The sequence below is a fragment of the Aythya fuligula genome, chromosome 4 (genome assembly GCF_009819795.1).
Source record: "Aythya fuligula isolate bAytFul2 chromosome 4, bAytFul2.pri, whole genome shotgun sequence".
Classification (NCBI taxonomy): Eukaryota; Metazoa; Chordata; class Aves; order Anseriformes; family Anatidae; genus Aythya; species Aythya fuligula.
The window spans coordinates 44,593,814-44,621,211 of NC_045562.1; the positions used below are offsets into that span (position 1 = coordinate 44,593,814).

The 27,398-nt window shown below is 38.4% G+C and overlaps 1 protein-coding gene across 2 annotated transcripts in view; it reads right to left on the minus strand.

The window, feature by feature from the left end:
- SYNPO2 (synaptopodin 2) overlaps nt 1-27,398 on the minus strand; it is a 91,733-nt gene that overhangs the window by 24,799 nt on the left and 39,536 nt on the right. The window contains exons 2-3 of one of the 2 annotated variants that reach the window (XM_032186354.1): nt 7,650-7,801; nt 2,495-3,288 (exon numbers count right to left, since the gene is read on the minus strand). In XM_032186354.1, coding sequence (XP_032042245.1) covers nt 2,495-3,288; nt 7,650-7,801 — 946 coding nt within the window. The remainder of the gene's footprint in view (nt 1-2,494; nt 3,289-7,649; nt 7,802-27,398) is intronic. The other variant, XM_032186355.1, reaches the window with a different exon arrangement.

Genomic DNA, 27,398 nt, shown 5'->3' on the forward strand with positions numbered 1-27,398 from the left:
TTCTCTGAAACATAATCCAAAATTGTGTTGGATATAACATCTCCAGAATATTTATTTTTAAAATGTGGCAAGAATGAATACACATTTAAAAACTGATTGGAGGAGACGCATCTAACTTGTCAAGAGTATTCACTACCATGCATCAGTAATGTGTATTTCTTAAAGCATAAACTATTGGTTTTCATCAAGTCATGTGGAGCAAGAATATACACAGTTGTAAAGCTGATAGGTGCACTGTATGTCAGCATGACTCTCCCTTTTAAAAAGAAATAATTTAAAGTTGTTCCTGCCTAAATCAATGGTCCCCTTCCAGTTAAATTCAAAAGGAAAAAGTGTGCCTCTGATATATGAAAACAGAACAGCACATTATTTAATATCTTCTGCTCTCATAAATAAAGCAAACTGGTTAAAGAAAGCCCTGTGCTGTATTTTCTATTAATGATCCTTTTAGCTATGTCAGAGGATGGAGCCTGATACTTCTCCTATTAAAGAAACTTGGAGTTTTGCCATCATGCCAGATGACAGCATGACTAGACCAATGGTTCTCACAAGAACCTATAAAAGAGAAAAGAGCGCGGTGTCTGTACCAGCAATTTGTAGTATTTTATTTCAAGGGGGCCAAATCACGAAATCCTTGGCTCACTGCTTTGACAAGCCAAATGCTTACAATAGTTGCTGGAGACATTTTCCAAAAGTATGGCCTGTAGCATTAGAGTGACTCTGCAAACAGAAACGGTCACCCTTCAGCATGCAAGTTCCATGCTTTCAAATAAGCTACTTGCATCAGCAGTGACTGTTTTGCTAGGAGGGGGATTCAGGAGATACTTGCAGTTTTGTGGAAAGCAAAAACTGAGACTCTTAATTTTAATTAATAGTGTATCTTTTCCTAACTCATCTCTGTAATTATTTAATCAATAGATTGGCAGAAGAAATATTAATCAGATAAATATAATCTGATAACTATTTACAGATAAAATTTCTGCTGAGATAAAACACCTGTAATAAATATTCTTCTGTAGTTTAAACTTAGATGTTGTGTTATAGCTTTTAATTTTACAGAAACATCTTATATGTGTGGTATTTGCTGCATGCAGACTATTACCTTGTGAAGGCTTTAATGTGTAGATTGTATTTTACAAATAATTATAAAAACAAATATTTTTATGGGTAAAATTGATGGTTCCTAATCATAATGTCTGCAACTAGGTTAGCAATAGTTGAGAATGACGTAGTTGAAATGGGAAAAAGGCAGAATATGTCTGATTTGAAAGAAGAATATATCATGTAATATGTAGTTTGTTCTGTATATTTTTGCCTCATTGGAAAAGCAGTGCAAGTAATTCACTGAGAAAGACAGGCACAGTCCCACAGCTGGTTCTAGCTACACAACCAAAATGTGAAGTATGTGCACTCTTTTTATATGGTCCATTTAATATGCCAAAAATATGTGGATTCGATACAGACACTTAGGCATAAGTAACTGCTTAATCCACTTGCCAATAAGATACAAATGGTTATCATGCTAAAAATATGCTTACAGAGGAATTAGCAATGGGTTAGCAGGCTAATTCCAACGCTGCATATAAAATAGCTTGTTGCTACAGTATATCATTGCATGCATTCAAGCAGCTTTGCCATACTGTTACTAAATCCCTGGACAGGATTCTTAACATTGTTGGGAAACACAAACAAACAACAAAAACAATAGAAAGGTCCCAAATTAATAAAATAATAAATGATTTTTACATATCTACACTCAACTGATACTGGATTCAGTTTCAAGTGTACTTTCATGTAAATTTCTTGGACAGATTTTGGAGTTGACCTCTGGGTTTGGAGTCAGAAGAAATAGTTCACTTTACAGTCTAGAGAAGACTGACAAAACTGAAAGGATCATGTAACAGTTATACATATGCTAGTGTCTGTCAAAATCTCTTCTGCAGACAACATCAAGCTTTTCTAATAGCCTTTTTTATTATCAACTTTTTATTATCAAGAGCAGAAGCATGGCTTTGATTTTAGATGATGGAAATGACGACAAAGTTTTTGCTGTAAAAGGAGAAATCCACAGGATTCATTTAGATGTGTGTCAGCAACTTTTTTTTTTTTTTTTTTTTAATATTCTACAGATTTCCTTTTAACGTACATGAGAAGCCCAGCAGAATTCATCCTATTTTGGAGATATAAGTCTATTTAGTTGGACACAGTCATGAGGTAATTTCAAAGTGGAAGTCTACCAAGCAAAATTATTCAGCACAGTTAAGACATGGGTATACACTTGGCTCATCAACAGGAGCCTTGCATTACCTTGGAAAAAAATACATAAAGCAAGAATACAAACACTGTTTAGAAGACAAAGAGAGAGGGAAGTTAGAAAACTGCAGAAAAAAGTCTAAACATTTTTTTTCCTAATGCGATCTGAATTCTGAAAAGATGTTTCAAGTTACAAAAGATACCCTTAGGCAGTGTGAATGATTAGATGGGATATACTTACTTGCGTGCCTCGCCCTGTGCTTGAGAGGTCTGTGATCCCTTTCCGAGTGCTGGTTGTCTTCTCCCTGCTCTGTGCCTTCTGGTGAGATTGCAAAGGAGAGGAGGGAAGGAGGTGCTTCTGACTGCCCTCCTTCCACTTGAGAATCAACACACCCCCTTTCAGCTAGAGACCTGGGTGCTTCCTTCTCCCTGTCTGAACAGTCTAGGATCACCTCCACCCTGGGGATAGATGGAGCTGCACCTTGGATCCTCTTGACCTCTTTGCCACTAGAAAATTGGACTACTTTGCTTGACCACTGGATGTTGCCCTCTTTCACACCCAGGGGAATTGCGATTACGGGGTTAGTTCCATCTTCTTGTACAGTGGGTCCTTTCCCTGAAGGGGCGCGTTTTTCTGCCCCTAGGAGAGTCACAGCAGGAGCATTGGTGCTCTTGTGACTGTCATTTGAGAGGGACAACTGCAACTCAACCATAGTGCCTGGCCTTCTTTCTTCTCTCTTCCCTTTGAGAGCAGACTCATCTGTCACAAGCACTTTGGAGGTGCCTATTACTTTAGGAGCAATTCTGTGGCTTTGTGTGGTCTGTTGTTTCATTTCAGAAAAGTGTATGTTGCTTTCTCCTGCTGCCTGGTGAGTCTCACTGTATATCTCTGTGATGCATAAGTCTCCATGGGGTATTTCTTTGGCTGTATTAATCTGCAGTGTAGCGCTCTCCCTATAGTCCTCATTTTTTATGTTATCATGCTTTCCATTTTCTCTTTCAGCACTCAAAGCTTCATTTATTCCACTGGAGGATCTGCACATACATAAACAAGTAATTCAAGAAATTAAGCTGCTGTAAGTACAGTAATTGTAAGTACAGTTACAAAAGAAACTTTTGTATACTATTTTTCCCCTAACTTAATTGTGGTACCTGCAAGCAGGTCCATTTAAGTAGAAGAATTTTCCCAGTATGTAGAGGTCTTAAATTCAAACATATTTGTATATTCCAAAATTCTTCAAGTTAACAGTTCGGTAAGAGGGAAATTACATTATTGCTGTAGGATATGATCCTACTACCATCCTTCTGCAGTATTGAATCATATCATTTCTAACATCAGTTTGCTTTCACAGACGCATTTCTGTTATAGTGATGCTACTGAGACTTCTAGGACAATACCTCTTCATCTTTCATATGTGCATGAGAAAATTTGCATGACACCAGAACTGTGCTTTTTTTTTTTTTTTTTTTTTTTGGTTCTGTGGCTACTACCACAACTGCTTTAGGCACCTTCCTCACACACAGTTGCTGTCTCAAGTAGTTTACTCTCTAAGGAACAGATAAGAACTGGATGAGGATAAGAGGGAGGGAGGAAAGGAGAGGGAGGGGATTGAATACTTAAAATACACATTCAAAGAATTCCTGTGAGAATCACCATCCATATATACATCACAGAATAATTTAAACATTCTGGGCCTGTTCTGGTGATCCGATGAGACAGGTTACTGAAGCCAGACAGTATTTCCTAATTATGAAAAAAAAACATATTTCTGATTGGCAAATATGACTGACTTCCTGAAGCCTACTGCGTACCTCACTAACTCCCTTTTTTGAACTATTCATTCCCCTGGTCCAGTTGGGCTGTGTCATTGTTTTTATGTCTCTTCGTGTAGCTTCCTCTTTCAGCACTCTGAAAAGTAGTGACCATACTGACTATTTAGTAATTTAAGAAGAAACCTTTTTCTGCACAAGACTGCAACATGCTATTAAGGCTTTCTGTAGACTAGAAGGTAGCAAAGCACTTTTTCAAATGAGGGGAGAGGTAGGTACCCTCAGTAAAGTATTCACATTAAGTACTATAGTGTTTTCTGAAATCAAAAGCAGGTCCCAACTATTCTGAAACTTTGGAACCCCCTACAAAGAAAGGCTGGAAGAAGCGACAGAAGAAATAAATCTGTCAGTATACTGAAGAAGCTTCAATAACACTTGCATTTCTAGCCATGTGGCATACTGTTTGTAGTAGTGTGTGTCTGCCTCAAATAGCATAAAATGTATAACATCCATTAAACCACATACGGAGCTACATAAAGGTCAGACAGATTTTGATTTAGGGAGCTCCTTGTGGGGGCTGCTGGATTCCATCACATTATGCTATTTGGGTGATCAGTTGCACTGCTCTTAAGTACAGATAAATTATAGAAATCCATAAACATTTCCATGTTGGATATGAGACTGGGGGTGGGTCAGCTAAATGTTAGCCTTTATTGGTAGCTGAGTGATTGTGTGTATGTATGAGAGAGAAAGATTTCCACCTTAAAAGGCCTTTGCTACTTATGGATATATTTCTACTCTATATAGACATAAATGTGTATCCATGTGTCAAGAAGCAGAATACATGGTCAGATCTCTTTTTTGTTATTTATGATTCTGTTTTGTCAAATTATTATTTTTGTTTCAGGTCTTTCCAGCTCTCTGCAGGAACAACATCCCTGGTATAATTCCAGGAAGGAAGCAGAACTCATGGAGTCAGCACAGCAGGGTTTGTCTCAGAGTCATGTTTTACTCCCTACATGGTGCATTTCATTTTGGTATGCATTGAGCACACTCCCTGCCTACCCCTAGAAATTTTGTTTCTAGACTCAGCAGTAGCCCAGGAGTTGCTAACACTGATGTGAAAAGGGCAGGCTAGCTTTTCTGTCCCCACTCTCAATGTTTCCTGGATACATCTGTTCATCATTTGTTGGGAAGGTCAGTAATATGCTTCCCCACATGGCATCTGGAGGGTGCTTGCCCTGCAGGATGTCTCTTTCCTCTGATCCTGAAAACCAAAGATTTTGTGGGCATTGCTGGTCAGGAACTGACTGTGGTTTACAGGAGATCAGGAAAACATTTCTAGACATCAAAGCCCCAGTAGCATTTCAAAAACTACTTTAAAATCTAATTTTTCTACCAGTGAGTTCAGTAAGAGCCAAATTAGGTCAACAATAAATGCTTTTGAAAGTCTCATCCTTTGTGTAAATAGTTCAGGAACGGTCAAAAGCCTTCCAAGAAGAAATACTCTTCCATACTAGCGAAATAAGTTTGGATGCAAAGATTACCATTGGAATACCACTTTAATTAGGCATTATTCCTTCCTTATGATTTCTAGCCTTTTCATGAGATGGCTACTCAGGAAAGGAATGACTTGCTTCTCATTGTTCTCTAAGAGTGTGATAAGACACTTCCTGAAAAATCCTTCTGGTGGTGGTGTTGATGGGCTATTACCCATAAAGAGTGTGACAAGGGAGGAGAAGCATTTCCGTTCATTCTCCCTGCCAGGGAAGATACTGACAGGAGGTACTGGGAGTTGGGGGTGATGAGCTGATGAGAAGAAATTCACAGATTCTTGTAGTTAATACCTTTAGAACATTTTAGTCACTTTCAGGGCAGGTCAACTGTTGAGCAACAGCAATTTTCTTAAAATTTATCAGAAACACAGTTTCATTCCATGAAATGCTGAATTACAGGTTATAAACACTCTGGTTTGAGTCTGATTTTCAGAACACATATCACTGTTCACCATACATTCAAGCAGAAGCAGTGGAGTGAATAGAAGTTGTGCAGGCACTTTCAGCTAGAGCATAATGTGGTTCATACCAACTGAAATGTCAGTTAAAGAGCAGCAGCAAACTAGGAGTCAAAGCATATGGAATTATTTGTATGGCTGCAAAGCAGGCAGCCAGTCAGCCACAAATATAATTTTCACAAGTGCATTTCCAGTTGTCATGCTATGAATTAAAAACATTGGAATGTAGATATCACATGAGGAGCATTCAGATGATACACTGCTGAACCAGAAACAAGAGGTATGCACTATGTAGAAGGTAAGCTGTAATGTTCAGCTATCACTGTTCCCCTGATCTCATCACATTGATCCACTGCTTAGCTTAAAACAAGATGCACACAGGCCATGCAAAATGTCTGTTATAAACAAAATGGGTATTCTTTCAGAGCATTTTGTTTTGAAGGCAGATTGTGACTTCAAACTCTGAGACACTAGGAAAAGTTCCCCTTACACAGGTTGCAGAAAACACAGAGGAATGTCACTTGCTTTTTTCGACATTTCTGGCAATGACAGGCAAGCGCCTTTTTTCAGCAGAGTCCTTTCAGCCTTTCCAGTGACACTGCTCTGTTAGCTGTTGTGATGAATCCTGGCCCTGTCTGTCCTCCTCCTTCTGCATGTGTGAGAACAGATACAGGGAACTGCAGCAGTTCAGCAGGGAGCCATAATTCCTTACAAGGAATGGGAAAGTCTAAGGTCTTTTCTTCCTCTTTTAGCACACGCTGAAGGCAGTTCAGACTTCATATTATCTGAATGCACAAAGTTTGGGAAGAATGTGCTCACTGTTGGTGGTTCCCAACTCAGGACATCATATGTTAAACTGATGACCATTACAGAACCCCCTAGGAGTAGACCAATATTCAGTGAGCAGTAATGCTTGCTTGCTCATAAATTCACATGAAGGTTCTCTACTCTAAGAAGCTCAAAAAAAAAAAAAAAAAGTAAAATTCACTATCACCAATTTATAAATGGAGAAGCTGAGATCCAGAGAGCTGTAAGTGTCTTGCCCCACCTCATCTAGTGAAGCGATAACGGTTACAAAAATAGAATTCATGATTTCCAGACCCTCTCACCCTCCTGACTACTCACACATTTTGCCGCCCAAGACGACCATTTGCTATGTCATCATCAAGGCATATCTATGTAACACACTTTCTCCATCTGTACAGCCTTTGCTTTTTGTAAGCCTCACTTCCCTATCTATGGGGAATAACAACACTTCACTACTTCAAAGGGGTGGAGAGAATATTGAACTCAAGACTCTGCAGTATGCAGATACAGTAGTGGACACCTTGTAAGAAGCAAGGACGGTTAATAAGAAATAAAATTGTTATATTTGGAGACTGGATTCTTAATTCTGTGCCTGAACTGTGCTGTTTGAATTATATACTTAATTCCTTCAGATAAAATACTCTGTCTTCCCTCGCTTTTCCATACCAACAGATTTACAGACACAAATAAGAATGCTATCAGAAGCTCACAGTAGAAGTCTGCAAAATGAGTGCATTCAGCACCAGCATTTTCCACATGGTTCACCAAACAGAATCGCACCAAAGCATTCTGAGCATTCCTGTACCTCTTGATAAGCATCTGCAGGACGTCAGTCAAGCTTTCCATCAGAACGATAACTTCAGCATAGGTTAAGTCTCCACAGGGTTTGCCATTGATAGACACCACCTCATCCCCCTCACAAAGGCCAGCTTTAGCTGCTTTGCTTTTGCTGCGAACCTACAACAAGTCAAAAACAAAATTCCAAATTGCACAATTAGTGTTTATTTGAAAACAGCAGCAATTATGTCCCCAACTTAATTTTATCGGTACGAAATGAAAAAGATCAGTGTTACTGATCAAATACAAATTTCTGGTAACACAAAGCAATAACTTGTCCCATTTGAAGTTAATACTGCTCTGGCCAGTAATAACAAATACAAAAACTTCTGCTTTATTGAGCTTGTGAGTTTGATGTCAAGAAGGATGGACTTTTTTTTTTTTTTTGGAGAAAAGGGAGACATGGAAGTTTGGGTTTGGGACACCAATCAATCAGAGTCTAGCAGAAAAGCAAAAAAATCTCAGTAACTTCAAAATAGAAGACTACAAGAGCTGAAATCCAGGATAAGGTTTCAAAAGAAGAATGTATAACATCAGGCTACTCTAGGCAGAATATCAACACCTGCATGCTATTAGGGCTGTACATGTGCGGATTTCTGATATACTGGACACTTTTCCTTAGGTGCCCAGCCATAGGTTTAGTTGCCAAATTATAAACTTCTGAATCACTGAAGTCCTAAATCCATGTTTAGTGATCTGAATAAGTTCCTTGATTTATTAAAAATTAAGACACGACTGTTAGGGTTCAGTCTTCCCCATTAAGTACTCATTCAATAATCTGTGCAGCTTGGTTTTTGCTGTTTCACTCCTTTTTCCATTGGCAGCATGTTATAACTTATCATAGTTTGTGTATAACAAAGCCTAGACAGCTTTAACACCACTCAAGGTATGCCATACAGTAGACTGCTATTTTTAAAATACATATTTGGCAAACAGTACATTATTATTAACCAGGATACTTGCAGGAGTATTTTAGAATGACACATACACATAAAAGGGTTGTCCTTGGGTTCATTTCTCTGTATCTTTTATCTGTTTGTGTGAGTACTTTGGCCTTAGACGATACTCAATTGATAGGTCAGTACATCATCCAATGTGTTACAATGATTAATAAAATCTTCAGAGTACTTTCTTGAAAATTTTATAGAAGTAGCATAGCTCTATCACACTCACAACAGCAGTCAGTCCCCACTGACTCTAGGAGAGTTACTTCTGATATATACTGGTCCTGAGCAACTAGTAGTCCCAGAGACCTATGGAATTATCCCCAATATGCTGATAGGCTAGGGTCTAGGAGTCATTTCTGGAGGCTATTTTGAAGTTTCTTGAAGTCAGAATAATGTGTAGAATGAAGAGTGAGATTGAACATATTTTTCTGTGGTGGGGCCACAGATCTTTGTTGTTTCGATTTATGCATACCTGTATGTCATATTATGGCTTTTTGAGCAGTGAAGAAACAGATGGCCGGTGCATACAGAAGCTGGTTACTACCTTGCAGGGGAGTTAACATTTACAAATATGGAGTGGTATGCTGCTGTGTTTATCTTCCCTTAGGCAAGAACATAAACATCCTTGTACTTTGGGAAGAAATGAGTTTAGACAGTCATTATTGTTGTGCTACATATATGAACTAGGATTTAGGTTAATTTTTTGTTATTGTTTTTTGAAATTGGAAGTTATGCTGTTAAAATTTTACAGGGCACCCCAAGCCTAAATATAAATATTTAATGTGGATGCTAGGAAGAATGTAGAGTGACCCTTTTTCTAAAGACATGTGAACAGTAATTATAGTAACATGTGAATACAGAAATAGTGTAAGGTGATACCTATGAAAAAAGAAAGCTTGTTTCTGATTCTTTATTAAGTGTCTGAGAAGATGGGGTCAGTTCTGCCATAGATCACTATTCCAGCTGTCTAAGGAGAGAAATTGTTACCCATTCCATAACTTCAGTGATTTATGTCAAAAAGTACATATGTGCAATGTTAGTACATCTATATAAATTATATACAGCTCAAACAATTTCATTATTTTTTAACAGACTCCTTGGTAGCATTCAAAGAAAATAGACCAGGACATTAAACTTCTTTTTACTGTTCTTGAAAGGGCCCTTCAGTCCCTTTTTCTCCCTCATGAATTGTTGAAAGATCACTAGTTGTGAGATACTTGGACCTTTGTAAGAAAATTCAACCCCTTCTTTGACTGGACATGCAGGAAAGAAATTTCTGTAAGTCACTATACATCACTGTCTGGTTCCATTGCAGTTCATATGCGCATTAGAGCAAATTTCCTATCCATATTATATTTCCAGGTTTATCTACATAAATCAAGTCTTCAACATTATTTTACCATCACAAGATCACACTGTGCATGCTGTACCTATTGATGGTTCTCCTGACTGTGTCAGCCTTTTTCTCAGCCCCTCCCCAAGGCACCTGTGCCTCCTGAATTTGAACAACGTTAATGTAAGGTAACCTCAGTATTACCCTGTTTTTGGTGTTTCTTTGGGGGGAATAAAAGGGAGGAGAGAGCACTCACAAAAAACAAGCGAGGGATTGTATAGCATATTATAATAGTAAGTTCTAGCAGGTTGCTGCTAGGGTAGAAATACACCATCATCATTTGTACTGCTTTAGTCTCGGGATATGACCAGGTTACTCAGCAACATGTAGACTGTCTTACCAGACAAGCTGTAATCATTTTGGATGTTATTTATTTGTCTTCACTGGAAACCCACAAAAATGACAAAAATAATTTATTTGTATAAACTTTTTTTTTTTTTTTTCAGATTTCTGGAAAAAAAAAAAAAAAAAGATTTGTGGAAACTAGGATCTTCCTGGTAAAGGAGTTGCTTAATGAATGGTTTTCTCTCAAAGGAAGTTTTGGCAGGAAGCCTTTGGCCAGCTCACTGGGAAATGGAAGCTGCCTTTGTTACCAGAAATACAGTTTGGCCACAAAGGGAACAGTAAGACACCTTTACCAGGTTCTTGGGACCTTAAAGTAAGGCATATATGATGATGAAGCAGAAGACATTCTTCCAAAAGCAGTGATTTCTGTTGCCTTATACTGCAGCACAAGCTTCCCCAGTTACTTGTTGCCTGTCTGCTTTGGGATGGAATTTTCCTTGGGAAGGACAGATGTGGTTTTTCTCCCCATAATTTATGAATGGGATCTCACTACTAGAAAAATATGTTTGTAAAAAAAATTCATAGTTTTTCAGTACTTGCAGTACAGGCATAACACAGCAAAGCTGAGCCTGTACCAATATACTAATATTGTATCAATATTATTATTATTTATTACTCAAGCTGCATATCATGCTTTTATTAGACTGTCTTTTCTTCTAATCACAAAATTTCCAATGAAGTGGCAAAGGAACTGTCTACTCCCAATTCCAGAATTTTTGAGGAAATTATTTTAGAGGGTGTATGTGCACTGCAGTAGTACTGATCTTTCTTGGTCAATGCTGCACATGTTTTGCCTGTAATGAATTGTACATTTCTGATTTCTTAAGTCTTAAAGTGGTTGAATATATTTAAAAATAAATAAATAAATAAATAATAAAATAAACCTTTGTCATTAGCCTTGAGATTATTCTGAGTCAATTGTTATAATATTTTCTGATTTCAGGTTTCTAGATTGCTGCGCTGCTAGAAGGTTTGAAGAGCAGTGCTGGATTACTTGGACAGTTTACCTGAAGTACGTCATTTCTATTTGTTCCCAAATAACTCCCAAGTCCAGAATTTCTCACTAGCAGGAATTCTACTAGCTCCTTAAAATGTCTAGTGATGGGCAATTCTTCATATCCGCAGAGAAGGAAAAAACTTCTTTTGTGAAGAACTTAGCCTACATTCTTGTTATCTGAGCACCGCAAAGGGGCCAGAACACCACTGTGCAACGTGAGCCATCTGAAGAAGCAGTAGCACTCCTCACCAGGGCAGAAGGCCCTGGGGGAAGAGGGGTGGATGGCTCCTCCCTCCCTTCACCTGGTACCTCATCACATGCAGCTGCTGCAACAGGGGACTAGGGCTCTCCAAAGGATTTTCAGGAGTCTCTAAAGACTTAGGCTAGAAACTGAGTAAGGCATCAGGAAGATCAGATCTTGGTTGTCAGCAGTTTGATTTAACGGGAGATTATTGGTGTGAAAGGCTGATAAAAGAGAATGTGTTTCTCTCTATTTCTTTCCCTTGTGGAGGAAAAAGTAAGTGGCCTGGCAGCACCAGGAAGAAGCAAGGAACTGAGCCTGGGGACTGCTGAGGTGGGGCTGTGGGTCTAGGTATAGTGATGCACTGATGAGAGGTAACATCCCAGAGGCACAGGTATGTGGGGGGAGAAGCATGGTGTAGTAACTTACTGTGGGTTGGTGGTAGCTGCAGCCTGATGCTGGTATTGGGGCAATCGTGGGTGCTTGCAGCAAGTGGCAATTTGCAGCAAGTCAGATTCTTAACCAGCAAAAGATGGATAAATTGGGGGGAATATGCTGTAGCTGTTCTCACACTAGTACATGGCACAAGAGAGGTTTTGTAGAAAAAGCCAATGCTGAGTGCCCAGCCTTCACGCTGCGTTCACTGCAGTGGTTTTACTTTAGATGAGCTCTAGCCCAATTATGTGACCTGAAGACCCCTTGCCAAGTACCACGTGTTAGATGTTCTCCTTTGACTTCATTTGAAAGCAGTGCAGTTTATACAACCCAAACCTCTTCTGTGATACCAATCAACATGTGGTAAGAAGGGGTAGCAAGGAAACTTACTGCTGCAAAATGTAGCCCTGGTGAAGATAAAAAGCTAAATTAGATGCACCTGTTATTTGTTGTGGGCTGCAAGTGAATGCATAGACAGCAACTGGGGCTCAGCTTACCAGCTGATGATCTAGGTTGTGCATCTGAGCCCTATAATATGAAGATCAGAATGCTGATGTATGTTGAACCTGATAACGAGGTCACTGTAGTTTAATGCAAGGCAGTTGCACTCGTAGATGCTCAGTAGTCCTGGTACTCCAATTGCCCAACTAAGACATGTATTGGAATACTTCATAGTGTTGTTTGTACCAGTGACTTCTTGGAATGATATCTAATCTTATTTTGGTCTGCTGCTAGGACCACAAACCTCTATGTAGGAAAAGTGTCTAAGTCATGTGCTTGAGACATAGCCCAACTGCGCATTTGCTCTGAATGAGAAGCGATGTCAGCATGAGCATAAGCCATTTAGCCTATTCCTTTATCTGTTAAAAGTACGACTTTTGCAGCTCTAAAACATACGTATATTGGCACAGATATATTCTGAATTCAAAGAAAGCTTTCCAAAACTTATTATTCTCACAATTATTTATTGATCCTTTTCCAGTTTAACAGCAGCAAACAAATAGCAGAAAATATTTCCATTGGATAGAGTAGAAGTACACTTCCCCACAATTTTTGTTCCTTTCTCATACATATGGCGTTGTTTCTTTAATCAAAGGGTCAACTCTGTAAGACTGTCTTCAATTGAATATCCTGTCTAATTCCTGAAGCTTTTTCTGAACTGTTGTGTGGCTCTCAGGCTTGAAGCCAGTGTCATTGGGCCTTATTTAGGCGTGTAAGTCCTCAGTGAAGCCACAGTTCACAGTGTTGATCTTGAGCCTTTGATGGCTCAACATGTTTCATTATGATGAGACAAACATATGTTGCCCACAATAGCAGAGCTTACCAGGCAAATGAGATTTCTGTAGGTCAGCTGCTCGTTTTCACTGTTGTTCGCTGCTTTAGTTACATCAGCTGCAAACTTTACTAGCAGTGACTTTGTGGTTTCTTTTAGACTGATGACTGAACATCAGTAGCAAAGTGGGGTTAATAGGGATTTGTCCTTGGACTACTGTTTTGCCCCTGTTGAACAATGATTTCCAATTTAAGGTTACTTGTTCAGATCTGATAACTAGCCAGCTTTCAAAGCAGTATTTTTTGCTGCAGTAGTAATCAGTGCCCTTAGATGTCTTGCCAGCATCAGTAATGCATAACTGTGTTTATAAACTATCTGTTAAATAGGTTGTTTTTAATGAAAATAATGATTAACCTTAATCTGGGGATTACAAACAACCCTAACGTTGTATAGTCTCTTCAATCTCGCTATTACCTAACAGAGTAGCTTTGTTTAAATGTGCCTGGACTTGAGATCTTTAAATTTTTTCTCCCACTGAAGTGGTGACCTATTTTTTGTTTAGGAAAAAAAATATCAATTTAGGCCTTTCCATTATATAGAAATTGCATAATAAGTGTTCTATTTTATAAGTAGTTTCTATCTACCTGCAACGTTGCAGGATTTTCTGCATGTAACAATAAAATTTTGGCATCTTAACTAAGGGCAACATAGTACTGCCACAATCAAATGCTTATTGGCTAGTTGCTATAATAAATTTAGCTAACTAACATGTTTCTCTTATTTATGCTGGCCTTGGAGATATTTAAGTTAATGTAATCAATACTTAGTTTAATTTTATTGGGCATTAGCTCATAGTTTCCAGCAGTTACATTTCTCATTAATTGATTAGCTAGATGTTAGTCATGAAGTTCAAGATCAGGGATCAAAGATCAGTGTTTCCTGTATACAGCCTTTAAAAAACAGGGAAAAAAACAAACAAACAAAAAATACTTTGTCTCTTCTATTAACAACCCTACAGCAAAAGCAGAGGCTAGTAAATTTATTTAAGTAGAATTAATGATTTGCAGTGGTTTATTATGAACAGGAAGCAGAAGCACCGACTGCTGTAATTGCTAGTGTTTCTAACAATATGAAATTAAGGAATTAAAAATAAAGTTACAAATGAATTCAGGTATGCTTTATCATAAATTGTAGACCTAGGGCTTTGCTGTATGACATCTATGCACACAGAAGTCTTTTAGACAAAAAAAAAAAAAAAAAAAAAAAAAAAAAAGTAACTTTTAGTTAGAAAGCTTTTCATTTTTTAGACAAACAGAAACATCTCTACAGTAAGTTAGGCCTACCTGATAATAGGTTTGGATTTTGGGGAATCTCTCTAGATCTTTTAAGTACATTTCCCAACCTGACAGACTTCAGGCTGGTAAGCATTGATCTTGTTAAGACAAAATCTTGGGTCTCAGCTCATAAACAACTTAATGCAAAGCAGCATTTACTGGTACTCCTCAGTCCAGAGCACCAGCCCTTCCAGTGGCAGTGTTCTGACCCTTCCCAGGTGGGTGGTGGGATATGTTTGAGATACTCTGTAATCACTCAATCAGTAGAGGAGATGCAGTGACAAGCTCACCTCAACTCTTTTTTTTTTTTTTTTAACCCAGGCTCACAATGAGAACAACCAAATGGAATTCCTCCATCTTAATATATTCTTTCCCATCCCCAAGCTTTGCCTTCAAGCAGTAGTTTTCATTAATAAGAGCTATGCATATGGCAAATTATAAGATTATGGACTGTGTCAACTCAAGTCTTTAGAAAAAGGGGCCCTGTTTCTCCTTTGCTTCTAATACCTATTAGTACCCACACAAAAATTCAAATATGAGTTCTCTGTTCCCAAACAATGAGGGGGAATTTGGGGGAATGTATGTAGAATTTGCACCCTAAGACTAGTGAAAGCATGCAGAAGTGTGTTAAATGATTAAATTGAGCAAAGATAGTTCTAAGCTATCTCCTGAATGGTTTTCCTGGGAGCAAGCATTGAATAATGAAATACCTTTGGCTTGCAAGTTAAGCACTGAAATATTTCCTTAACCAAATTTTTTCCAATAGCAGGACAATGATATTGGGAATTTGGCAGGTCTGCATATGCTTTTTTGTTTCTGGTCTTAAGGAGAAGCTTTCTAAATTATTTTTTTAATGGGAAAATACAGCATTAGTGAGGTCAAAGAAGAAAAGAGTTAGTGCATTCAGGTACGTTTTTGTTAGTTACTGTTCTTTAGTGTCTGATACAATTCTTCAAGTGTCAGATTAAATCTAAAAAGTCCTTCCAGAAGATGAGGTAGGATATTGCTCTTTGAGTTCATGGGAGTGCTGCCATTGATTATCACCAAGATCATCATTAGAAAAGTTGAACAATGATATAATGTTATGCTAGTTTATGGCAAAAAATATGTGCTATAGGATGTTAAACTTCATAAAGTCAAGGCTCTTTTTAACTTTAAAACCCATTGATCTACTTTCCTGGAAGGTTTTGGGTTCTCTTACCAACCCACAGCTAAAGCAAAATTTTAATCATGGTGTATTCATGTAAAAATTCATGGGATATTCTTGCAGAGGGGTGATGGTATCATCTGATTATTAGTTATTGTATAACTCTGTCTCCAGTCAGTCCTCCTGTTGGTGAAATTACACTTCTTGAGTGCACTGGTTCAGTCTGCTAACTATTGTGTCCTCCTTGCCATAATGTGAGAAGTACATATATAAAGGTACAGTTCTCTTGATGGTATTTTTGACAAATGCAGAAGAATCAATTTATTTGGTACAGCTTATACATGCTGTTGTGGGAGGGTTAAACATGTTTGACCCGTTGTGTATTGACGGAGAACTTACTTCATTTGGAACCAGAAAGCAGACTGATCTTGGTGAAAAGAAAAGCTTGCTCAAATTCCCTAAAGCTATGCCTAATGTGCTAGTGTATCGTCTTGCTAGTGGTTGCCCTTCTCTGGCAGAAATCCAAAGCTAGCAGCTGAAGAAGGGGTGAGATAATGACCTCTGAAATACTGATCTGCTATGCTGGCAACACAGCGAATTTCCCAATAGCGAGCTTGGGTACAGCACTTGAAGTCTGTTATTTGTTTTGTGCAACACTTCTGGTGGATAGCCTAGCTGTGGATTATCCTTTTCTTGGGACATACTACTGTGTGCTTAGTAGCTGATGAGTCAAAACTAAAACGTTATGCTGATTTTCACTAGTGCTGTTTGTGACTTGGCTCACATATAACAAGGAGAGGAATGATTCTGCTACCTCTCAATAGTGTGTCTGTGCCTTGTCTTGCTCTGTTTCTATTCTGCCTTTCTTTTTGTCCTGCTTGAATTGTGACTGGCTGTATGCTTTTTGAAATCCTACCCAACTTTTATTTCTTTGTGAACATTGTACTTATGCTCTCCTTTTTTTCTTCCTTGTTTTCCCTCTGTGCAGAGAGGTAATTCAATTGCCAGTGCTTCTTTAGCTAGTGCTTTAGTACATTGGTAGCATCAAAAGTCTTTTCACTCCAGTGTAGCTTATAGCCTGGAGAAAATAATTTCTGTGATGATAAAAGTTAAGAGAAGATATTATGGCCCAATACAGATGAAAAACAAAAATGTCTGTATCAACTATTATGGAGCAGTTAGGTGGTAACAATGCAAGTAGTACAATAGACAGTGCTTATGGTAAGCATGCCCACTGCCTAATCTGGTCTGAGCTCTTGTCATTGATACAGCAGTGGAAGCTGCACACGCGCACCGTTAGTATGGTCTTAAAACCATGCAGTACGTGTTTCCAGCAGAAAAAGCAGCACACTTCTTATATCAAAATTGCAATCAAAAAACAGGTAAACGAAAGGTGAAAAGCAAAATCTGCCACCTGAAAGTAGGTATTTATGGTGGTACTAAGATAATACTAGGATACATGTACACTGTTTCAAAGAGAACCGCTTTTCTAGCGTGAGTTTTGAGAACTACTGGTAGAAGAAGTAAAAGGTGCGTGAGAAGTAACTGAAAACTTGTGCACTTCCAGACGTGATGTTCCTTTTCTTTAAAAGGTCAGCAACTTTCTAGGGAGAGAGAGAGAGAGAGAGAGAGAGAGGAGAGAAAAAAAAAAAAAAAAAAGAGTGGATTCTTCTTCTGTTGTTCTCTATGGCTGTGAGGGAGTGGGAAAAACTGGCCATATGCTTCCTATTTGTTTGATTGGGAGATACTTGATAAGAGGTATTTTTTAGTCCATTCTATGGACATTATGCAGTACTGTAACAAAGATGCATGAGCTAGCTGCAGAACTAGAGAGTGAGATAACTGTACGAGGAAGATACTGAACAGGCATGTCTGAACCATGCCAGCAGCTGCCAGCCTCTAGGAAGAGTTGTTCCAGGTCCTTGGAGACAAATGGAGGGAAACAAAGAGTATACAGAAACTGAGGGTGGGGTGCTGGAGTCAGAAGCTGTTCTTGGTGCTAAAATACATTCATATGGCTTTAACTGTCAACTAGAACAAATACATACAAAGTGGTTTAGGAATGGGCTGTTTTAAATTTCTCAAACAAAATTGTGGTGCCAAGGCAAGTTCCTTAGAAAAAGGATGTCACATCAACACAATTATAATTTTCCTTGATGGAGTAAATCTTGTTGGGAGAGAGCTCAAATATGCAGTCCTGTATTGAGCAATCTTCCATAGTCATTAATTGCATTTTTGTGATTCTACGAGTCACTGCACTGACTACTCCATTAATGCTGTCAGAGCCGATACCAGAACATTTAATTACTTGTGTCTATCCTTTTAAAACACTGAAATAACACCCAGTTTTTCTAGGCCTCTGGCACTGAGTGCCATGTTCTGACAAAGAAAACCAACATTAGCTGTCCAGAGGCCTGCTGAGACAGCTTTCAAAAATTCTGTATGTAAATTAAAGAGCAAAAGCTGCTACTGCTTTTGCAGCAGCATCACGTGTGAAATGTGCTGATGTGGACACTGCCTTTTTTTCAGTCATAAGTGACAGTGGGAACTGGGGTTCCAGACTCAGATCGGGATTAGAGGAACGGCAGAAACTGGTGTTTTTGCTGTGATGAGCAGCTCATGAAGAACACCAGGTGACCACCATTCCTGGATTGGATTACTGCAGGCAGAGCCTCAGGGCCTAACACGGTTTTAATAAACTGGGTTACTGATTGCCATAGTCAAATATTGGAGAGCATGTTCATGGGAGAATGAGTGTGTGGATCCAGGTTGTACTATTTTGGCTAATAATTGGTCATTTTAAGCTGCAAAGTCAATTAGGATAAAATTTGCTCACATTTATCTATGGTGGAGGTTGGATGGGCTATAATACATTGTGACTGAAATTGGGATAGGTTTGCCTCAGGAGAACTGAGGCTGGTTTGTGAGTTTCAGCTGCAGCTAGTTTTCCTGTATCTCAGACCTATAAAACTGCATAATCTAGGATTAACTAATTTCTGAAAGTATGTTTATGAATGAGATTTCAGGCAGATTTGCAAGTCCAAGCTGTATCTGGTTACAGAGCATACACAGCTATAGATCTATACAGAACCTGATAATTTGCAGTTTTCTGCTTGGACAACATTTGGCTGACCTTGGGCACAGACCTGCGCAACAGTAAAGTGTGCATTATCCCAAGAACATCTCTGGGAGAGTCAGACCACTCTCAGCATCTTCCTTGCTGTGGGTCAGGGACAGCAAGGAAGAGAAAAGACTCACTTTGAAAAAGAGAATAGACCATTACCCACTGGAATGTTATTGAGCATTGCAGTAAAAATGGTGCTGAGAAGTATGGAAAAACCTTCCTGTCTTGAAGGGAGAATGGGGAGGTTGGAGGGAGCTTCCTGGAGCTCTTTGCATTTTCCTGAGTTTAATCCAAAGCATGTCTGTGTAATTTGATGTTTTGTCCTGTGACCTGCCTTTCAGACTATGCAATGTTGGGAGAGGGGAGACTACTTGGAGGGGCAGGGAGAACTGGCTTATTAATTAGTGACATACAGGCCATAAATCCATCTTACTAGCAGGTAAATGAGCCACTCAGCTACTAGCATGCATTTTGTCAAACCCACTCATTCCTAGCTTCATATCCTGTATCAATTACACTGTCCTATGTGGCTGCACCATCTCATTTTCTCTCCTTTGGTCATCTGCCCAAATTCTCTTGGGGGGTGGGGAGGACGACAGGCAGAAAGATGGAGGGAGGGAGGATTCTCATTACTAATCTGGATAAGAGACAACACGTTTAATCCTTGGAGCAAAACTAGTCCAGTTGACAGTTAAAATGAAATCATTATTCACTCTGCTCAGTACATTCCCAGAAATGGTATTGTTTATGACAATCCCTTACCATTATGTCATGAGTTTGCAAATATACAAGCATGGCATATGATCATCCACCCAAAAGGAATAGCAAAGGCAGCAAGAAGAAACAAATGCCGTCTTGCAGGTTTCTGTTTCAGTGAGGGCTGTAGCTATCACTGTCAATGATGTCAAGGTTATACTGAAATGTGTGCCCAATGATGTATTTCTTGCTACTTGCCTCACTGCCTAGGCAGCAATTCAGTCAGCACCAGAAGGATTGTGAAGAGGTAACCAGAAGCTTTGCCTCACTTCCAGTGGAGCAAGTAGTGTTTATTAAGAGAGCTTTCTGTTTGTACGATGTTTGGTACAATTGGGCCTGATCTCAAATTGCATGGTATGGTGGCTTTGGGGACTTCCTAAGTACAAATGAATCAGAATGTTCAAAGAAACCTAATAGCAGGAGCAGCTGGGAAATGCAGCATCCAGATAATATACTTTAAACAGTTATTGTATTATGCACATATAAAGAGGCCAGTGCCTACTCTTAAAGCACAAAGCTCCAAGTTACAGAAGTGTGAATCAAACAGTGGCTCAAAGTCAGCTGAGAGCTCAATACAGGGATTGAGTTCCAGCTGCCATTACTTGAGGTCATCTTTAGCTGCACTGTTCAGCTAAATAAAACATAGAGTCAGACTGAAGAAAATGGTCCTCAGTGCAAGCTGTTAGCTTTATTTACCAGGATTTCACATTAAACACCACCATTTTACTCTCTTGAACTATTTATTTTTCTTTCACTTTTCAAAATACCTTGACTAGACTTGAGCTTCTCTACTTCCTGAAAAGTTCTCTACTGAACAAATTTCACAATTTCTTATTTCACTGGTTTACTCAAATTTCATTGACGTTTCTCTGTTTCTTTGGTTCTTCATATTTTAGACAGTTCATGGAAATGAAGTGGTATTGGCCATGGAGTAGTCTCAGATGGATTTCCCAGAACTCACTAATTAAAACAAAACAAACAAAGAAACAAAATCATGCAAACTTAGTTACCAGTCTTCTAGTGTCCCTCACACTTAATGGATGATGTTTTGAAACAACCTTTCAAAACTGAGAGCAACAACAGGCCTAGCCATGGTATTATTTAAGCAGGGAAGCTCTGCAAAACCAGGTTAATGTTTTGTGAATGTCAGTACATTCACAAAAAATACTTTCACATAGATGCCTCCCAGTGTCTTCTGCCTGCTGTCGTGGACAACCCCTTTTTGGTGACTTGTTGGGGAATTCAGATGTTCAACAGCCTCACCTCTCCCTGATGGCTCAAATAAAGCTGGCCAGGAAAGCATTAGTGGTGGCTCAGGGGGTTGCTGTACACCATGCTGATGCATACCTACCAGAGGAGGTCAGTGGTCTTCTTCTGGATTCGTTTTTACAACAGATGAAGCACAGTTCCTGTGCTTGTGCTTGAGACCCTAATAAGGGGGAAAATAGTGGGTGGAGATTCTCAAGTGTTGTTTCCAGATCTTCCAGGGAACTAGGAGATGGGATTATTCCCTGTGGACTTTGCCACTAGTTATTTAGCCCTGCGCTTTCAATTAAACAATTAAAGTCCATAATCTGACATAGAGATTTCCTTATCTGAGTTTCTTTTCTTTTTTTTTTTTTTTTTTTCAAAATTTCTCTTACTTTAATTTGATTAAGCTTTAGAACAGTCATAGTTGAATTGATGCAACCCCTCAAATAAAATTCATCCTTCTTTTTCAGTGGCTTGTTCTAATATGGCTTTAACCCCAAACAATTATAAGAAAGTAGGAATAAGTAGGTCTATTGCAAAGATTTCCTTTGGCACACCCTTGATACTTTCTTGCATAGGCAGTCCTTGAACCCATTTGTCAGCTTGTGCATGTTTCATAAAATTGACATGGAGATCAGTATTCATCAGCTGCCTTTCAGCTCTCAAATAAAATACAGTGTAAGGCTATCTACCAGAATTGCAGTGTGGGGCCAACCTGAGCAAAAAATGAGGTGTCTTATAAGTAGAGCATGAGACTTGCAGTGGAACTAAAGACTGAAAGATCCTAGCACAGTCGTGTCTGAGCAAGTTTGACAGAGGTGCTGAGCTCTGTTTAGTGCTCCTGCACTTAGAGTGCTGCAGAATCAGGCCTATCCTTACAGTCTCCAGTTCAGGCATGCTGACAGAGTTGATGGCTTTTTCTTTCTCTGACTTTAGTTACGAGAAAGTTGTCGGCATCTTCAAAAGCTGGACCAAGAGGATTTGTGTTCCCTTTGCATTTTCTTTTCTGTGTATTCCCAAGAGGAATGTCTGCCTGAGAACTGGAAAAACTGCTACACTGACATGTGAGATTTCTGTTTGCTTGTTTTCGTCTGCCCTTCTGTCCTCAGTGCAAGTGTTGGGCTTAACTCAGGGTAATCTTGCCCAGTCAGGCAGTCTGGGAAAGGCTGGCAGTTGTGTACGAAGGCAGGGGGAGGGGGAAAGAAAGGGTGTTACTTTGCAGAGCTGTAAATCCAGCACCTTTTGCCAGTGCTGCATTCTTTTTTTATTGCTTGTTTCTAAGAAGCTATTGCTGCAACAGCACTGACTACAAACAAAATCTCATTTACTCAGTTCATGACAGGTCATGCATTTTGCACATTTGTGGGACACTTGCAGAAGAACTGCAGAGCGCACTTTCCAAAACTTCAGTTTGAAATGCAACAGTTTCCATGTTGCCTGGCACTTCAATGTCAAAGAGATTTCTATTTTTAGAGAGAGATTCTACTCAAAGAGCTATATAAGGCTGTGCTGAGGAGATCATTACTTTTTTATATAATATAGGAGAAAACTTGTTACTTAGTGAGGAAGAAAAAGGACCTGATTCTTCTGTGTAAAACTGGAAAACAAAACAAACAAACAAAAAAAGATACTCTGACTTGGATGTCTTTTGTGAGGAGAGGGAAGAGAAATCAGAACTGAAGACCCAGTATTTGTTTTTAATGTTATTCTAATTTATCACAAGTTCTTGAAAATATTGTTTTAGCCATTAAAAATGGTTAAGAAGGCTCTTTATTACAACTGATGATGCAAGAGAGAAGGAATGGTTCCAAGCACGGTCTGGTGCCAAAAGACAACTTACTGTGCAAACAGGTGACAGCACTGGGAAAACCCTGCAAGTTATCATCGTGTCCCGCATGAGAAACTAGGTAAAATTTGATAGTACAGATTCGGTACTTCCAGCTATGTTTTTGTTGTTGTTGTTATCCAGAACACAAAGTGCACTCAAGCTGACTGAATGCTGCAGGAGGAAAAAAAAAAAAAAAAAGAAAAAAAGAAAAGAAAAAAAAAAAAAAGTCTGGTGGCCTAAGAGTAGCTGTCACAGTCAACAGCAGAAGAAAGCAGCAGTGTCTAAAATTCTGGCTTTCAGCATGGTTTGCTAGGGAGCCTTATTCTGAAGCCTATTTTTTCCTGATGTAGAATCATTCAGCAAACATGTAACTCTGTGTTACCCTTAGTATCTAATTTTGTATGAATAGATAGGAAAAAGGTCTGAACAGAACTGGGTAAAACTGTTCTCAATTAACTTTCTCAATGTCATTTCTGCCACTGTTTTAAGAGGACCATTTGGCTTCCAGGGAATAATATGTCAGTGAAGCAAGGGAGACTCTCAGGTCTGGCCAAGCTTTCGGAGGCAGCCCAGGTAACACTGGTTTTAGCAGCTGTTGGAAATGTTAGCACAGCAGTTAGGGCCAATATGGTTTTGCTTGAGTGAGGAGTAGATGAGGTAGTAGTGCTAAATTAAGGACACTCCTCCATTTCTGCTGCAGTCTGACATGGCTCCTAAAATGAATTCTAAATGGAGTCAGAACTGAACTGATTCTGTTCTTAATTTGCCTTGGTTTTATATTTCTGTTTTTGTATTATCTAGCTAGCTGTGATATAACCTGTTTGACTTCAGGTGAATAAAATTATGTAGAACCAGTCTATTTGAACTAGGGGTGAAAAAAAAAATGGAATTGCTGTCTGCATTTCAGTAACATAAGAAAAGACAGCAAGCAGTCTTGTGTCATGCAGAAGGCAACACAAGGCAGATTAGTTGGTGGCAAGGCAGAAGCACAGGCATCAATTTCCAAATAGTCTGCACTAGGGAAATTTCTTATCCATCCAATGTATTGAACCAGGAACAGCAGGAGAAACAACACGCTCTGTTTTGACACTTGCTCTTCAGAAGTACCACTATCAATATTGAAATGTATCTTTAAAATTATTTTGAATATGTTGACGTGCTAGTCCTGGCATATTGTTAAAAGTACCAGAAGCAGTTTGAGTATATTGGGGAACCGCTGCTCTGGCCAAACTATTGTGCACACAGGTACCTTCTTAGATTTATTGGTGAAATCTGTCTTATGTACTGTCTATCTTGGTTTTGAATATTGGGCAGGAACAGAACAATTGGATGACACTATTGGTATTGCAGGCATTTGTTATGTTGTGAATATAGGGACTGCACTTAAAGGAAATAAATTAGAAAGAGATCAGTAAACTGGAGAGGAGGTAAATTTTAACAGGTCTCTGCACGTTTCAACAGAGCAACACTGCCCCTAAGTGGCCGAGTTACCGGCCACAACAACAACAAAAAAAGTCATCCACATAATTTGAGTGCTCACTTTACTGCAAATGTGCCAGAGCAGTACACTATTACTTTTTATGACCAGAACATCTAGGAGCCACACGTGAGCTATTAAAAAAAAAAAAAAATGCAGGTAACTGGAGTAATTGTAAGGGATTAATCATGATAAACCTAATGAACTTGGTGATAATTTTACTGTGTGGTTCTAAAAAAGGTCTTTTACAATGTCTCATTCATTCCCAGAGTACCACAACAGAAACCAGCTCCTCATCCTTCCCTACCTGTGCAAAGAACTTAATTCTGCTTTGAGCTGAATTTTTCTCCTTCCTCTTTCCTAGGAAGTGCCTCTATACCTTCCCTTGCCTCACCGAGAAAGCACACAAGAAATATTCCCATGGCAGTCCTCTCTTCCTTCCTAAATGTCATCAGCACTGCTGGCTTACCCTGCAGCAAAGACACATTCCTAATTTGATCCACTTCGCAGCTGTCTCAAACAGGAATCCCAGGCTGCCTCTTCCCAGTTCCTGAACAGTCTCCTTCTGGGCATAAACAAACCTCTACACTGTCTCCTGAACAAGTAGCTGGTTAAGGCTGTAGAGGTTAATTCAGACCACTGTCTACTATGCATTCCCATGGCAGTGGACTTTATACTTTCCTTTTTATTAATAAACATAGCAATTGTATGATATTGAGTAGATATTTTTTTAAATGCTGTACATCTGGTCAGTCGGTTGTTTTAATATATTCTCAATTAACTTTTTCAGTGTCATTTCCACCACAGGTTTCATGAAGTAATTGTAAGATACTGTTTTCTACACTCATATTAGTTTTCATTTTCTTATCTGTTGTACAGAGGAAGACTAGAACTGGTGACTACTAAATAAATGCAAATTTCCGTTTCATGGACACTAACTCTTTAATAACAGCATAAATCTATTACAGTGTTACCATTTGTAAAATGTAATATGGGTGCATTAATATCATATAGATGCCTAATCAAAATAAATAAATAAATGCCTAGAAGCTCAAAGGTTAAATTCTGAGCTAGAGAAAGACAAGTTTTAATTGAGCTATCTTTTTGTTTGTTTACAGTGAAGTATATAAACTTTCATCAGTCAAGCTTCTTATCCTACATCGGATGGGTATGTTGGAAAGAAAGTTGAAAGGGCTGAAAACAAAGGAGATGACTTCAGACCTGAAATTTTCATCCTCATTGACTGATCATCTAAAATGGTGAGTACAAGCTTCACAGGATGCATATTTATTCATTCAAATTGGCTTTCTGTTTATTTGCAAATACTTATTTGATACTAACTTCAAAATTTGATTGAATACCATTAGAAAATTTGCAAAATGTTTCTTGAACGTTAATGTTCATCTTGTATGTGTCTCTAAATAAATATGCTTCTGTTTTCAGTGCATAATATTCTAATGTTGTTAATGTATTCTGAAAAATAAAAGGAAAAAAGTACTTAAAGGATGCAATGAGGAAGGTGGGAAGCTCAAACTGTTCTTTAGAACTCTGAAAAAAGCAGTATTTTCCTTCTGAAATACTGTTGTAAAAGACAAATAAAATTGAGCAATGGCATTATGCTGTGTACAAACACCATCAGTCTGTAAGTCATGATTGTACAAAGTTTTGATCATCAGGCCTCCTCTAAATAGCTGAAGGTTAGATCAGCAGCACAAAATGCATAGTTACAGAAAACATCTGTATTTTGTTTGTGTATGTAAGCCTGAATTTAGTTAAGCACAAAGATTTGCTTGAAAAGCCACTAACTTCCAAAATATTTATAAACACATTACTAATCTTGGAGTCCTTTTGTGTTTATATGTTTTAGAAAAGTATTTGCCATAATAATTATTCTGAGAGTCCAAAACAAGAGGTGAAACAAACTAGGTTAAAGAAATCAGACAGAGAAAATGTTAAATCATTTTTCTATTACAGTATGTCTACGTTTGGGAAAACTAATTGACCAGGTAAAGTCTGAAATTATTTTATTTATTCATTCATTTAATATTATAATACTTAAGATATTATAATGGTAGGAACAATTTAATGGGGAAGGATGAATGTTTATAAAAAAAAAAAAAAAATAGGAGGGAGGTCGATATATAGTCCCCAGCAGGAGTTGTGTATATCCTGTTGCCAGGAAGGTGAAGCTCAGAACTTTTTACAATCCTGTTAAATTGGCTAGCCACAGTATCAAGGAAAACTGCACCGTTTTTGTAAGGCCAGGTTTATGCAAGTATTACTCAAGCTCTTTATGCTTGATTGTCTCGCTGTGACCAGACTGCAACACCTTTCACTTCTCAAGTATTCACCCTTTCAAAATTCTTGTCTCAGACTAAATAAAGATTTCTGAGCATTTGTTGGACGGTATGAATGTTTCTTTCAAGAAGAGCAGAAGAGTCTTTTTGGTTTTGGATCCTAGATATTTTTTTCCATATCACTCTCGCAGATTTCACTGATTCTCTGTCTGACTTCAAAACAATGTTTAATGACTTCTTTTTGGCAGTGTGTGTTTGTCTGTAATCTTATGTGTTTGTCATTAAAACTATATATATAAAAATCTTATATAATAAACACGAAGTAAATGTGGGAGATTGTTTGCCTTTCATCCCACTGTTCTTGCTTTCCTGTGATATGGAAAGAAATATAATACAAATTATACTGCATTATCATAAAGTATATGTATAAAACCACAGCTGACACTATTAAAATTGTACTTTAACTACTACCTCCATCTCTAGTTTTATGAACTTTTATAAAGTATGGTAACTGACTACCATATGGTAGTTATAAAGAAAAAACATACGTCAGAACTATACACAGTTGGTATATGTTGTTCTGAGATTGTACTGAAGAGTTGACTTTCATGTTAATCCATGTAAATACTAAATGTTTGGACAGGGCATCATGATTTTCTTACATGAAGAAAGATGTTTGTTTTTTTTTTTTTTAATTCTGAGAACCATGTTATATCTTTGAGAGCACCGCGATAAAAATGGTCATCAATCATAGTCATGATGGTTTCAGCCACAGCGAGGTCACTCTGGAAGATAATATTTAAAAAAAAAAAAAAAAAGTATCAATATATAAACTTCCATACTGGGGGGTGGATGCAAACTGTATGTATGCT